Genomic DNA, 13675 nt, shown 5'->3' on the forward strand with positions numbered 1-13675 from the left:
AGGTACATGGATGGTCATAGCAACTTTATTTGTATTAACAACAACCAAAAACCTGGAAGCAACACAAATGTCCATCAGTAGGTGAATGGATAAACTATGGCAAAGCCATACAAAGGAATACTACTCAGCAATACAAAAGAATGGACTACTGATCTGTGCTAGGAAATGAATGAAACTCAAAATAATTATGTTAAGCAAAAAACGGCAGACAAAAAGAAGAGTCCATGCTGTATGAATCCACTTACATAAAATTTTGGAAAATGTAGTATATATAGAAAGCAGATCCATGGTCACCTGGAGATGGGTTAGTGGGTGGTGAGAAGGGCTATAAAGAAGGACTCCCCAAGGGGCAAGAGGAAATTTCTTTAGCATGGTGGGGTTGTTCATTATCTCAATCGTGATGATGGTTTGACTAGTGATATATTTGTCACGTTAAATATGTGTGGTTTATTTTAGGTTGAATATACCTCAATACACTGTTAAAAAGAAGTTTGGAGAATACTATTTGGAATTTTTATACTAACCCAGTCTTCCTTAATGCATTTTATTGTTTTTCTTATAAATATATTAGAACCAAAAAAGTCCAAAATCAAAGCCTACAAATCTCCCCCAGCTTCACAAATATTGTGGGCTGCACTGATATCATCATTTTCTGTGTGTGCCACGGTGAGGGAAAATGACTCACTTTGAGGGTCATTCTTCCATCGTTGTGTGACAAGGGGTCAGGATGATGTAACTGCTTTTGAAGCACAAAGGGTGCAAAGCAGGGGCATCCCAACCGCAGGACTGAGAAAGGCCTCTCCATGGGTTCCGTTTGTTTTCCGGAGAGGTGAGTGGCTGAGGTTTGGGAAAAAAAAAAAAAGAAGAGCTAAGTGTCCACAGCACTCAGCCACCTGTGGGCACCAACCTGTGATCCCTGGTGCACAGAAGCAGCAGTGGGAGGTAGAGGGGTGTTGGTGAGTGGTGGTGAGAAGAGGGAGGACAAGGTGACCAGAGGTTTCCAGGTTCCAGGGTAATGTGACTTTGGATAAGCAGACTCAGTGCAGTCCCAACCCCTTCGGTGCCTCTGCCATCTTGCTGTCCCAAAGGCAGCTGCCACACCCTCTGAGCACAGAGAAGATCCTCAGAGAACAGCCAGAGCCAGAGTGCCACGAGGGCACCTGCCAGACACAGAGTTTGACCTGGCCTTGAATGCACTGGTCAGAATGGGGACCAGGCAGAGGCTCCAGCAGTGGCTTCAATGGCCACCCCATGGGGACAGCTACAGTAACAGCCATCCCAGGTTTTGCACGCTTAGTATCATGTGTCCATACGAGGCAACAGAATCAGTAGAGCAGAGGGGCTGCATGCCAGGGAGATTCTACCCAGGTTCACATCATGGCTTTGTCACTTACCAGCCGTGTGCTTTGGGCAAGTTACTTAACCACAATATGCCTCAGTTTCTCCATCAATAACATGGAGATAACAGGATTTACCACATACAGTTGTAAGGATTAAAGGAGTTAATATCTATGTATAGACAAGTTCCTGAGACAGAGTGTGCTCACTGATGTGCTTGCTATTGTTGCATTATTCTATCCTTAAAAAAAAAAAAAAAATCCCTCTTCTGCCCTTTCCTACACATCAGACAATGCAGGCTTGTACATATGGCCAACCAGGCATCCTACCTCTTGTGGGTGTGATGGGCAGTTCCTTTAACACTCTTAAATTGAATTCTTCAGGTTTGGGGCTCATGCTGTTTATTTCTATTGCCCTGGCTACTAAGAACCTCACAGCAAATCTAGAACTCAAGTCTTGGGGCAGGAAGGCTTGGGTGGACTGATCCACGCAGGTCCTGCCGTCTCCAGCAGGGGGCGACCAGCACCAACCTTTGCTATGCAGTGAGCACCGTCCAGCCCCACCCCAGGCCGTGGAACAATGGGCTGTTTACAGTCCGAGAGTCACTCCAGTTCTATAGCCCAAAGGTCAAGGGTGGATCTGTGGGCACTGCTCCTTCCCGGACCCCTGACTTTCCTAGTTCCCATCTGCCCCACTTCCCCGAAGAGAAGACTCATGCCACTGTGGCTTGGCCTCAGTTTCCCAGTCTGTAAAACAGGTTGTCATCTCTGCCTCTTTCCCTGAGGTTTCCCGCAAGTGAATTCCTGGCAGGAAGGATGGGCACAGGAGGCTCCGGGCCCAGCCCACAAACCAAAGGATGAGAGAGGCCATTCCAAGCCGGGAACAGGCAGCCTCGGTTGAGCCTCCTGGGCCTCAGTGTCCCAAACTGTCCCAAATCTTGGCCTCAGGGTGCCTCCCCTTCGATCTTTGCACCAACGAGGGGTTTCCAAGCCCAACTGGAGGTCTTCCTCACTTTCAACCCAAACAGCACAAACAAAAAACCAGAAAAAAAAAATCATGTCTTTATTGTCTGGTTAATAAACTGGCTTGGTAGGGGAAGAGGAATGGGGGGAACAGCTAGCTTTGATTAGTCGGAAACTCCTGTTAACTGTGTACAAAATGAATGTTATAAAAATCAGGTACAAAACAGGATCAACAAAGCAGCAGCCCTGTGGAGGGCTCAAGGTACCCGGGAGGCTGAGAAACGGGCCCAACGTGGCCTCAGGGGTGAGGCCGAAGGACTGGGGCCTGGGGGCTGCACCCCTCCCCTCTGCTCCTTCACCTCGGGGCACACAGGCTCTCCTCCCTCCCTGATTACAAATCACTACAAAACTGCCCTCAAAGGGGCACAAACACCACGGCCAAGGCACTACCAGAAATGAAATGGGTCTGGAGCCCCGCGCCAAGCTCCCCCTTCCCCAGCAGCCGGAACCTGGAGGAGGGGTGCCCTGTTCCCCACGCCCAGCAGGGTGGGCACGCACAGAATTCCACCACTGGGGAGGGGCTCCGCCCCCCAAGACAGACGGAGGCCTGGGAGCCCTGAGCAAACACAGCCGGGGCTTTGGTCAGCGCCGAATGTGGAGAGAGGGGCCACAGTCCTATCCGGCCCGCACGACGTGGCCTGGGCAGAGCTGTCCTGTCACGGTCCTTCTGGAGCTGCCGCCCCAGGCCACAGCCCTAATTGGGGTAGCACATGCAGCACCCCGTGCCTGCTGCCTCCACGCTGGGTTTGGTGCCGGGGCCCAGGAGTCCGTCGGTGACAGAGTGCTCCATGATGATGTCCTCCACCCGGGTGATGTACAGGAATGTCAGCAGCACCCCCAGGAACTGAGGAGAAAGGGCAGGGCGGGTGAGAGCCCGCTGGCCATCTGGGTGGCCCTCTCCGGCAGTCCCTAGCCCCCACTACCCCAATGGCCCCAGCCCGGGCCCTCCTCTGCCCCTGCCAGGAAATCCCAGAGACCCTCCATTCTGCGATTCCTATTCCCCCCCCCCCACCCCAGCTATGTCACTCACTTTCTAGGCCATTCACCCCCTCCTTGCAGCCCTCCAGCCCTCCCAGGGTGAGCCCAGGTGGCTGGTCCAAGAGCCCTCTTCACCGCAGCCCTTTGTGCCTACTCTGCACTCTGCAATCACCAAGCCACACATCATTTGAAGCCGCAGCCTGCCCACCCCATCCCCACCTCCAGCTCCCCTCCCTGGTGGAGGCGGGACCAGCACACCTGAGGGAGCAGGATGCCTAGCAGGAGGCCCGCCATGATGGTGTAGTTGTCCATGAACCAGATGAGCACGGCGTTGGTGCAGCCCCGCACGTAGATGACGTTCTGCACGCTGAGGCGCTGCCGGGGAGGAGTCTGGCTGAGCACTCGCCTGGGAGCCCTGGTCCCAACTCTGCCACTCACCCCAGGTCCAGGCGAGTCCCTCAGCCTCTCTGGGCCTCAGTTTCTCGTATACAATGTGATGAGAAGGTGGCTCTAGGTCACTGGGTCTCAGCAGGCGGTACCGTTCCCTAGAGAGCACTGCGGACATTGTGGTGGCACTTCTGGTTATCACTGCGATTGGGGTTGGGGGCTGAGGGACTGTAGAGCTCTGGGCAATCCTACTCCACGGACAACTTCCCAGACTACCTGCCTCTTAGATGTCCCCTGGGCATCTGGATGGGTGAAAACCCATCCATAATTATCTGAGCCCAAAGCCTAGCTCCAGGGACATAAAAACCAAAGTGTTTTCTGCATGTTTTTACTATGCACTGAATTCTGTAGAAAGAATATTAGATAAACTAAGGAATTATTATACTTTATTTTGTTTGCAACTTCATCAAGAATTGTTCACCATTTTGAAAAATCATGTCAATGGCAAAAATACGCCCATGGTAATGCAAGTGGTCCACACAACACCCCTCCCAAGTATCAGAAGCCCCTGGCAGTGTAAACACTCAACCATTTCGCTTTTTCTGTCTAGTGCCTGAGCATGTACATGTTGAAATATGGTATATGGTTGTAAATTGTTTTATCTTATTTCTCCTTTTATCTCAAATCATTATGTTACTTGTTTTGGAATTACGTGTGTAGGTAGGTTATATTATCTGTGAATTTCATTTTGGAATAATAAATAGGGCATTACCAAGTGTTTAATATAAAAACTGGCCATTGGGTTTGATGGCTGGAGAACCACTGCTGGTCTGTGGCTCTGCATGTTAAACGTGTGTCAGAATCACCTGCTGGCGCCACCCCAAGAATGCCCGTTTCTAACGGGTTCCCGGGGCGGGGGGCTGGGGGGAAGGCGCTGCTGTTGCTGCTGGTCTGGGGACCTCACTTTGAGAACCACTGCTCAGCGGCATCTCAAGTCGCCATCATTTTTAGCTCCCTTCTCGGCACCACCCCAGCTTGTCTCCAAGTCCAGGAGAAATGCCCAGGAAGCTGAGTCAGGAGGGACCTTGCAGAGGCTCTCTTCCTCAAGGGACCCCTGGGTCCCAGGCTGAGTGTGTGTCGTCTGCAAATGGGCAGCTCCAAGGGCAGAGGCAGGCTGCTGCTGAGTGCGGCCAGGCACAGGGACATGCCGGGGGCACTGGCAAGGGCACGGTGGCCTCGGTGGCCTCACACTTTAGGTGCTCGGCACACCCTGGCAGCCAGCCTTTCCCAGCCTGGGGGGATTCTTGGCTCCCCGAGTCCTCCTGTTCTGGGTAGGGCAGAAAACCTGGGCAGTCCCTGGCTCCTTTTCACAGCCAGGAATGTTGGGAAGTCTCAGCAGCGAGGAGCCTCACCCCTGGTAGCCCCTCTGATCACCCCGGAGATGGGACAGGAAGGGCAACCCTTCTGGAGGAAAGAGATTTCAAAGACGTTACCTCCTTGTCAATAGTTCTGTAGCCACACATGGTGTTGACAACTTCTGTCTGAAACAGAAATGTGTATTAGCTAACACTTACATAGTGTTTACCGTAGAAGACATGTATTCCCCCTGACCCCCATTTTATAGTGCGCAGAGAGTTGCACTGTCCAGTATGGATGGAGCTGAGATTCCCACCCCGGCAGCCTGGCTCAAGTCTGCATCTTAACCTCCCGCCTCCAAGAAATGCACAGGGAGGACAGGCAGGAAGGCCAGTTGCGCGGCGCTTCGGTGGGAGGCCCACTGCCCCACCCGCGGCAGCCTAGGAACCCAGAGGAAAGGGCACTGCCCCAGGCTCCTCCACTGCAGCCGCCCCGGAGCTCAAGCTTTGCTGATATGATTATGCGTTGTCTGAGGTCAGGGCTGGGCCACTCCCACTACGCTGGCTCTTATGAAAGAAAATCCCAGACCACAGCCAGGGCCCCGGCCAGCTGGGGTTTACCTGAGGGCAAAGCCAGGCCTCTGACCACACTTCCCTGCTCCTGCAGACAGCCACCCACCAGTGGAAGGGCCGCCCAGCCTCCTTCCTGGGAAGAGAGCTGCTCTCAGGAACTCCCAGCGGCTGACTCATCTAGGTGCAGGGGAAGCTGTGGTCGGCCCTAGACCCATCAAATCTCTTCCCAGCAGACCTATATCACAGGACTGGCAGGGGCACTGCCCATCACTGCCTGAGCCCTTGTGTAGTTTCCTCTATTTTCTAGAAGGTGAGAGAAAGCTCGATGTCCCGGTCCCATCCCTTCACATCTAAGTGAAAGCTGCTGTGGGACCAGGGTGCCACAGGTTCCAGCAGTAATGCAGGACAGCAGAGTGGCCAGTGTGGTCTCTGGCATCACGTTGCCTGGTCCAGGTCCTGCTCTGCCACTTAGGAGCTCTGTGACCAACCTTAGGTGGGCTGCTGAGGGAATGGCACATGCAGGCACTCAGTAAGGATTTGTTGAATGAATGAATGAATGAATGAATGAATAGCTTCCCTGGTCTCTTTCATAAAGCAATGGTGATCTGAGAATGTACCCCACGGGGCTGTTTTGAATATAAAGTGAGATATACACATAAAGGGCTTATCCCAGGGCTGGGCACATGGCAGAACACAGACACGCTGGCTGGAGTGACTTTGGACACAATCCCAGCCCATGGAAGGCAAGGAGGGCTGTCTACTCTCTTTCCAAAAGAGTGGGTTGAACCTCAGACGTCATCTAGATCAGTCTAAATGTCAGGGCCTGATGTGTGGAAAAAATAACCTCCCTCAGTCTAGACTGTCACCCAGGTGCCCTCAGACCCCAAAACACCGAGCATCCACTTCATGTCGGTTGGCATTTGTGGCCCCTCTAGGCCAAGAACATAACCCCCAGGGAGAAGGTCAGGCCTGGGGAGCAAGTGCTCGAGGGCATGATGGGAGCAGGTGCTTCCTACCCCATTTGTTCATTCATTCAGTCATTACTGAACAAATACTGAGCGCTCATTATGTACCATTCTCTGTTCTAGGCGTTGGGAATATAGAAGAACAAAAAAGGGTCCTTGCCTTCATGGAACTTTTATTCTAGGGAGGGAGATAGACAATGAACATAATAAATAAGTAAACTATATGGTATGTAAGAAGGTGACAAGAATAAACTTACTCTTCAGTGTGCTTCCAGCCCTGGAGGTAGAACCACAGCTCCTGCCCTCAGGGAACACACATACAGCAGCAGAGGCCTCCCTAACCCTAGAGCCCAGAACTCTTCTCTAGGCCCTGGGGTGACGCACCTAGATATCTATGCAAACATTAATTCTGGGTGGTTTTTTAATGAGATTAACATTTAAATCAGTAGCCTGAGTAAAGCAGATTGCCCTCCCTAACGTGGGTGGGCCTCATCCAATCAGTCAATGGCCTGAATAGAACAAAAGGGCTGCCCTTCCCCTGAGTAAGGGAGAATTCTTCCTGCCTGACTTCAGACCTGAACCGAAACATTGGGTCTTCCTGGGCCTTGAGCCTGCCAGCCTTAAAACAGGAACTACACCATCAGCTCTCCCGGTTCTCAGACTGGAACTAAACCATTGGCTCTCGCTTGCCGACTCACCCTGCAGATCTTGGGACTTGCCTGCCTCCATAATTCTGTGAGTCAGTTTCCTATAATAAATCTCTTTACACACACACACACATCCTACTTGTTCTGCTTCTCTGCTGAACAAGCCAGCAAGTCCCTTCCGGGTGGGACACTCCTCATGTAATGCCTGGTGCATGTGGAGGTATGAAGACCTGTTCCCCTTGCCCCAGTATGGGACAACTCTGAAGGATCATCCCAGGACATTCCCGGAGAGGCAGCTGAGGCCCCCATTGAGCCTGCATCATTGCTCAGCCTCTCCCTCTGCCCAGCCCAGCTTCCGTCACCTCCCTTACAGGTGTCAATCCTGAGCACACCTCCTACTAAGCCTCCTGCGCACTAACCAGCATGTCAGAGCCCACTTCCCGGACAGCCTTAGCTGTGACACCTGGACCACTGCACTAGCCCCTAACCAGACTCCCCACGTCACCTCTGCTCCCACAGCAGACAGGAGGGTGGTCCTGGTAAAGCCTAAGTAAGATCTGCTACTCAGCTACTAAAGCCCTGTCACTTGACTGCTTGTCACTCAAGGGAACCTAAGTCCTGACCATGGCCATCAGGGCACCCATGACCTCCCTGACTTTGTCTGCCACTCTCCTCCCCCACACTCACTCTGCTCCAGCCACACTGGTCTCTGCACTGTTTCTCAAACTCACCAGGGCAACTCCCACCTCAGGGCCTTTGCACTTGCTGTTCTACCAGGAATTCCCATCCCCAGATACACATGGCTCACTCCCTCACTTCCTTCAGAGTTTTACTGAGAACGTACCTTCTCAGTATCTAAAATTACAATCCTCCATGCCCCTGCTTTATTTTTCTCCTTAGCATTTATCATCTTCTAGCATACTATCTCTTTTACTTATTTATTTTGCTTGTCAGTTTTACCCACTAGAAAGAATGTCAGCTCCATGCAGGCAAAAGTTCTCTGTGTGTTTTCTGTATCCTCAGAATGTAGAACCATATCTGGCAGGTCTTCAATAAATACTTGTTGAATGAATGAATGAATACAAGTTGGGCTTCCACATCTCAACCTGGACCTTCAGGTGCCACTGCCTTGGGTGATGAAGTTCAGGGTCACCCCCATAGGCCTCCCTAAAAAACCCGCGCTCTTCCCCAGCACTCCGCTTGCACAGCAAGCTACCCTAAAATGGCAGCTACAATTTCCAAACAAGCCTCCCCTCCTGGCCCAGCCTTTTTAGGGCTAACGCACTTGGCACTGGCTCCCTGACTCACTGGGTGAGGCCCCCACCCCTACCAGCAGCTGCTCGGTTTACAGAATCTGGAAGTGGGCACAGAATGGTGGAGCATCAGAAGAGAAATTTTCCATGACTCTTCAGGGTGTAATTGCAAAGCTCTCTGCCTCATTCCAACCCAGAAACCATGCAGTTTTTGGACACATTAGTCAAACAGAGGATTGACCAAGCCTCTCATTTATTAGCAGTGACAGCACAGGGCAGCCTCCCAAGTGGCCAAGGAGGCAATAGAGCTGCGAGGATCCCACTGGGGAGAGGCGGAGGCTGACGGTTACATCACCAGACCCCTTCCAAATGCCCTGTTGCTGATGGTCACCAGGACGTCAAGCCCAAAGTCCACCAGCAATGCCCAAAATTCAGGCCCTGCTCTGGTCCTCTCGCTACGGCTGTCAAGCCGGCCACCCTGCTAAGCCCCCCGGCCTGGACCCTCTCCTACTCCTCGCCTGGCTTGCACAGGAGTCCAGGGTGCAGCTCTGATGATGGCTGCCTGAATTTCATCCCAGCCCCATCAACCTTGGGCAAAGCACCTAACCTTTTGGTTCCTCAATTTTCTCATCTGTACAGTGGGTGAAATAACAGTACCTACCTCACAGGTTGTTGAAAGGATTAAATGAGTCAATACAACTAAAGAACCTAGAAAAGGCCAGCACATGGTAAGTGCTCAGTAGATGTTAACGACCGCTACTAATAAGACAAGACTTCCCCGCCCCCCCCCCAGATTCACCCCCTTTAGTAGCCCTCGAGGCTCATGAAGCCTTGACAATGACCACCACCTCCTGCCTGCCGCACCCAACCATCCCCACCACCCCTGTTCTGAAAGGTGAGAGAAGCGTTTGACCAGCCGGGAACCCCCAGGAGCAGTGGGTACCGTGTTTCTGAAGCAGCAGGTGTAGGGCACCCCGCAGGCCAGGGGTCCGGGGGCATTGCAGTCGTGGTACTGGTTTTTGCTCCAATCTCGGTAGTCTTCTCCACCACAGCACTTAAACTGAGGGAGGAAGCAAGCGGGGAAGAGAGCTGCCATCACCGCCGGGGGCCCCAGGCAGACAGCAGGGAGGGGTCCTGCCAGGGGATGGACGATGTGATTTATGATGGGGGTCACCCTGGTAGGGGGAGCTACAGGGAGCAAATGAGGCATCCGTTGCCGGGTCAGAGCTCGTCAAAAGCGGCATGGCTGCCCAGTAGGTAGTGAGCACCCCGTCACTGGAGAGGCATGCAAAGCCAAGGCTGGGTAGCTTTTTGGTGGGATAGCGGGGTGGTGACTAAACACTGGAGGGAGCGTCCTTCCTTGACAACTGGACTCCATCTTCACATCCCCAGGGCAGGCGCTCAACCCGAGGAGCTGACCTTTAAGGTCCCAGAGACTAGGATTCTAGGGAAGCCCCCCAACCCAGGGGTCCCTGAACCACACTGACCTTCTCCTCACCTGCCCCAGCTCTGCCTGTCCTGCCCTTAGCAAAGGGGCACACACCTCACACCCTGGCCTGGGCTCAGGACTGAAGCGATGGCACAGCTGGCATCATTTTCTCCTTAGCTTAGCCCCTCCCTGCATCTCCCCCTATACAGATGCCAACGCCTGGGGGAAGCAGTTACTCCACTGAGATGCTGGTGCGTGCCGGGCATTGTTCTGTGTGCCAGAGAGACAAGGGGGAGCAAAAGCACCACAGCCCTGCCCATATGGGACACATCTGCAGAGGGAGACAGAGAGGAATCACCGTTGTGAAAAGGGCAGTGAGGTAGTGCTGGGTACCAGGGATACGGCAAACAGGGGAAGGAGCGGGGAGGTCGGGAAAGGCCTGAGGAGATGGCATTTAATCTGAAACATGAACAACAGGAAAAAGCCGGTCAAGACATGCAAAGACCCCACGCAGAGACGAGGTAGTTATATTTCAGCAGCAGGCATGTCTGGAGCAGAGCCATCAAGAATGGAGGACATGAGGCCAGACCATGAAAGCCTTGTCAGCCAGAACAAGCAGGGAGCTGGGATGGTATTCTGAGTGATGGAAAGTCACTGCAGGGTTTAACCAGGGGAGTGATATGGTCCAAGGTCTTAGTAAAAACACAAAGCAGATACCCTTTTAGAGTCCTCATAGAGATTTTTAGGTTATCAGTTTGAGGGATCTGGAAGTGCCTCTTTGGGGTACAGTGCAAAGGGCATTTGCTTTGCCATCAGGCCAGAGTTCAAATCCTCACACTACCACTCCATGCTGTGTGACTTTGGGCAAGTCAATGAGCCTCTCTGGGCCTCAGACCCTCAACTGTAAAGCAGGAAAAGCAATGCCAGCTTTGCACAGCTGAGCTGAGAATTACAAAGGGAAGCCATGCATGAGGCATTCAGCACCAAGCAGGGTGCCCAATGAGCATGAGTCATCCTGCCATTCCACCCTGGAAGAAATGAAACTTGCAAGCCAGCTGAAGATTGGTTCCAATAAAAGCATTTTGCTCCACTTGATGGCCAGAGCTGGCAGGCACATCCCTGGCAAAGAAGGGCCTCCCAGAGGCTGCACCTGTTGTGACTACATCGAAGGCCTGAGCCAAGGGTGTGGCCACTACGGGTGGCCCTGGGTGCGGTGAGATGTTGGTCCCCACTGAGGGCTAGCACAGGGATCAGGCCAGCTGACGCCCCCAAGGTCATGTCCAAAGAAGCGCTGCCAGGGCTGAGTGGGCCCTCGGCCCTCAAACTCTGCTTGTCCTCACCTAGTAGGACGTGAGGATGACGGTCACTGCAGCTGACACTGACCTAAGTCTCATCACTTGCCTGGCACTGCTCTAACCACCTCTGAAATAGGTCAAGGCAATCTCACAATGACGCCAAGAGGAAGGGACCATTAGTATCCCCTTGAGGCAGATGAGGAAGCTGAGGCTCAGGACTAAGTGAGATTGATGTGTAGAAGCCCCCGAGGGCAGCAGCTTGCCCTGCAACTGCTATTATTATTACACCCACAGGTTTGGGTGGACCTTGGGAAGAGGGATGACATCCCCAAATGACAATCATAACATTCAAAGAAGTGTCATCGAGGAAAAGGAGAAGTCTTGTTCTGTTCCCCCATGCAGGGGGAAATGGAATCGGGGAAGAGCTCTCTCCCCGTCGGGGCTGTCCTTGACTTGGCAAGGCAGTGAGCTCCCCGTCACTAAAGGGTCTTGGCAGAGGGAACTTTGGACTGGGTGGCTTGGAGGTCACTCCCACCTCAAAGAAGGAGGATCTTTATCCACTGGAGAGGTGCACCCTGAGACACTGCCAGGTGGCTTGTAGCTACCCCTGACCTTGTTCTTTTTTTTTTCCAGGAGGGGAGGGTCCGTGTACCTGGAGAGGAACAGGTAGGGCAAGTATATTGTGGGCGAAGCACACGGGTAGAGAGCTGGTTGAGAAGGTCAGGCCCTGGCATCCCTACCCTTGGCGGCCGTCCATGGCCCACCCTTGCCTCCCAACTTGGCCAGCCACCTGCTTTGGGAATGGATAAGCCATGTGACCCTCACCCCCACCCTCTTGAGCAGGGTCCCCAGTAGGGGACAAAGGGCATGGGAGGCGGAGGTCTGACCCAAAGCGCCTGGCTCACCTCCTTCTGAACAAAGTCCATGATGTTTTTGAAGTCCAGATCGTCATAGTAGTTCTCGATTCCTCTTCGAATGTTGTCATTCAGAAAGTCGATGGTCTATTTAGACAGAGAAATTACAAAGGAAGAAGAGCACACATCCCCAGAGTCCCACCCGAGATTTCCCAAAAGTGGGGATTGAACCAGAGTGCCCACATGCCCAGCTGGCCCCTGTCCCTACCTGCACAAAGCACCCCTTCCATGCCCCCAGTGCCCGTTGGATGCAGGAATGGTGCACCCCATTCCTTTACAGATCAAACAACCCACCCAGGCCAGGGCTGGGACTCAGCTGCCCAGGTTCCTGGCCTGGTGCTCCTTCTACTACCAAAGACAGGCCTGTGCTGGAACCTTCCCTTTGCCCTCCAGGCCTCCTCTCCACTCTTCTCTCCTATCCAAGCTCTTGTTTTACAGATAAGGAGGCCCAGAGAGGGAGCTTGATTCTCCCCAGATCACCGAGCAGGTCTCAACTCTGGTTAGGGGCCCGGCCAGGACTGGAAACCAGGTCTCCTGACTCTCCTCCAGGCCTCTCTCTGTCACTGCAGGGAGATGACAGGGCCCACCTCCCTCTCGGGCTGGGACAATCCCCACCGGGAAGGGCGCTGGCAGGCCGCCCTCTCCCAGTCACACTGGGCCTTCTGGATCAACAGCCCGGCTGTTGTACTGGGATCCAGGAGCACAAAAGGCCCCACAGCAGGAAGGGATGGGGCGGGAGCGTGGGCAGCCCAACTCCACACTCGCAGCGATAATCAGGGCTTTCAGAGCAGGGAGGCCCGTGTATCATCAGAGATTGTGCTGGCACAAAGGGTGCATTCTCAGCTCTGGAGCCGGACGATTCCCAGGGGAGGCGCCCTCAGGGTACATGGGGACAACAGGGCCCTGGGTTCCAGGCCCCAGCCTGGGACTGCAGGCCCCATCACAGCTACTCCTCCTCTCTGGGCCTCAGTTTCCCACTTGTGAACCAACCCTGCAGGCCTATGTTTAAGACACCTTCGAGCTCTGAAGCTCAAACACTAGGCTGCGAGGGGCTGTCAAGCTTCATGGTCAAGAACACTCCCTGCAGCCACGCAGGCCTCAGGCACTTCATTCAACTTCCGGGCCCCCATTTCTTCCCCTACAGAATGGGGGCTGGGGGTGGGGGAGAATCCTCTGCCTGGGAGAGGTTGGAGATTCAAATAAACTAAATCTACAAAAGTGCTCAGCAGGATGCCAGGCACGTAGTAAGTCCTGCTGTTATTATGATAGGTCCTTCTTTTTCCAGGAGACACATACCCTATGGTATCACTTCATACCCATTACGTCATCAGTGGAAAATGGCTGATCCCAGAAGAAATTAAGGCCATAAGTCTTGTCCAAGAGCTGGGCCCTAGCCTGGGACCCCTCACAAACACCCTGCAGCCCAAAGAGGTGATGTGACGTGTCCAAGGTCACCCTGCTGATCACTGGCAGAGAGATGCTGGAACCAAAGCGTCAAACTCCCGGCCTGATACACTTT

At 53.3% G+C, this 13675-nt stretch overlaps 1 protein-coding gene across 7 annotated transcripts in view; it reads right to left on the reverse strand.

The window, feature by feature from the left end:
• Positions 1 to 2382: 2382 nt before the first annotated feature.
• The window catches only part of TSPAN15 (tetraspanin 15), an 80524-nt gene continuing 69231 nt past the window's right edge, over positions 2383 to 13675 (reverse strand). For 2 of the 7 annotated variants that reach the window (XM_057531264.1, XM_057531262.1), the window contains exons 4-9: positions 12148 to 12243; positions 10184 to 10278; positions 9462 to 9578; positions 5219 to 5266; positions 3597 to 3883; positions 2383 to 3204 (exon numbers count right to left, since the gene is read on the reverse strand). In XM_057531264.1, the coding sequence (XP_057387247.1) occupies positions 3017 to 3204; positions 3597 to 3883; positions 5219 to 5266; positions 9462 to 9578; positions 10184 to 10278; positions 12148 to 12243 (831 nt within the window). In that variant the 3' untranslated portion in view covers positions 2383 to 3016. Of the gene's footprint in view, positions 3205 to 3596; positions 3894 to 5218; positions 5267 to 9461; positions 9579 to 10183; positions 10279 to 12147; positions 12244 to 13675 lie in introns of those variants that run through there. The other 5 variants (XM_057531265.1, XM_057531263.1, XM_007167828.2 and 2 more) reach the window with 5 other exon arrangements.

This window comes from Balaenoptera acutorostrata, chromosome 16 (assembly GCF_949987535.1).
Source record: "Balaenoptera acutorostrata chromosome 16, mBalAcu1.1, whole genome shotgun sequence".
Taxonomy (NCBI): domain Eukaryota; kingdom Metazoa; phylum Chordata; class Mammalia; order Artiodactyla; family Balaenopteridae; genus Balaenoptera; species Balaenoptera acutorostrata.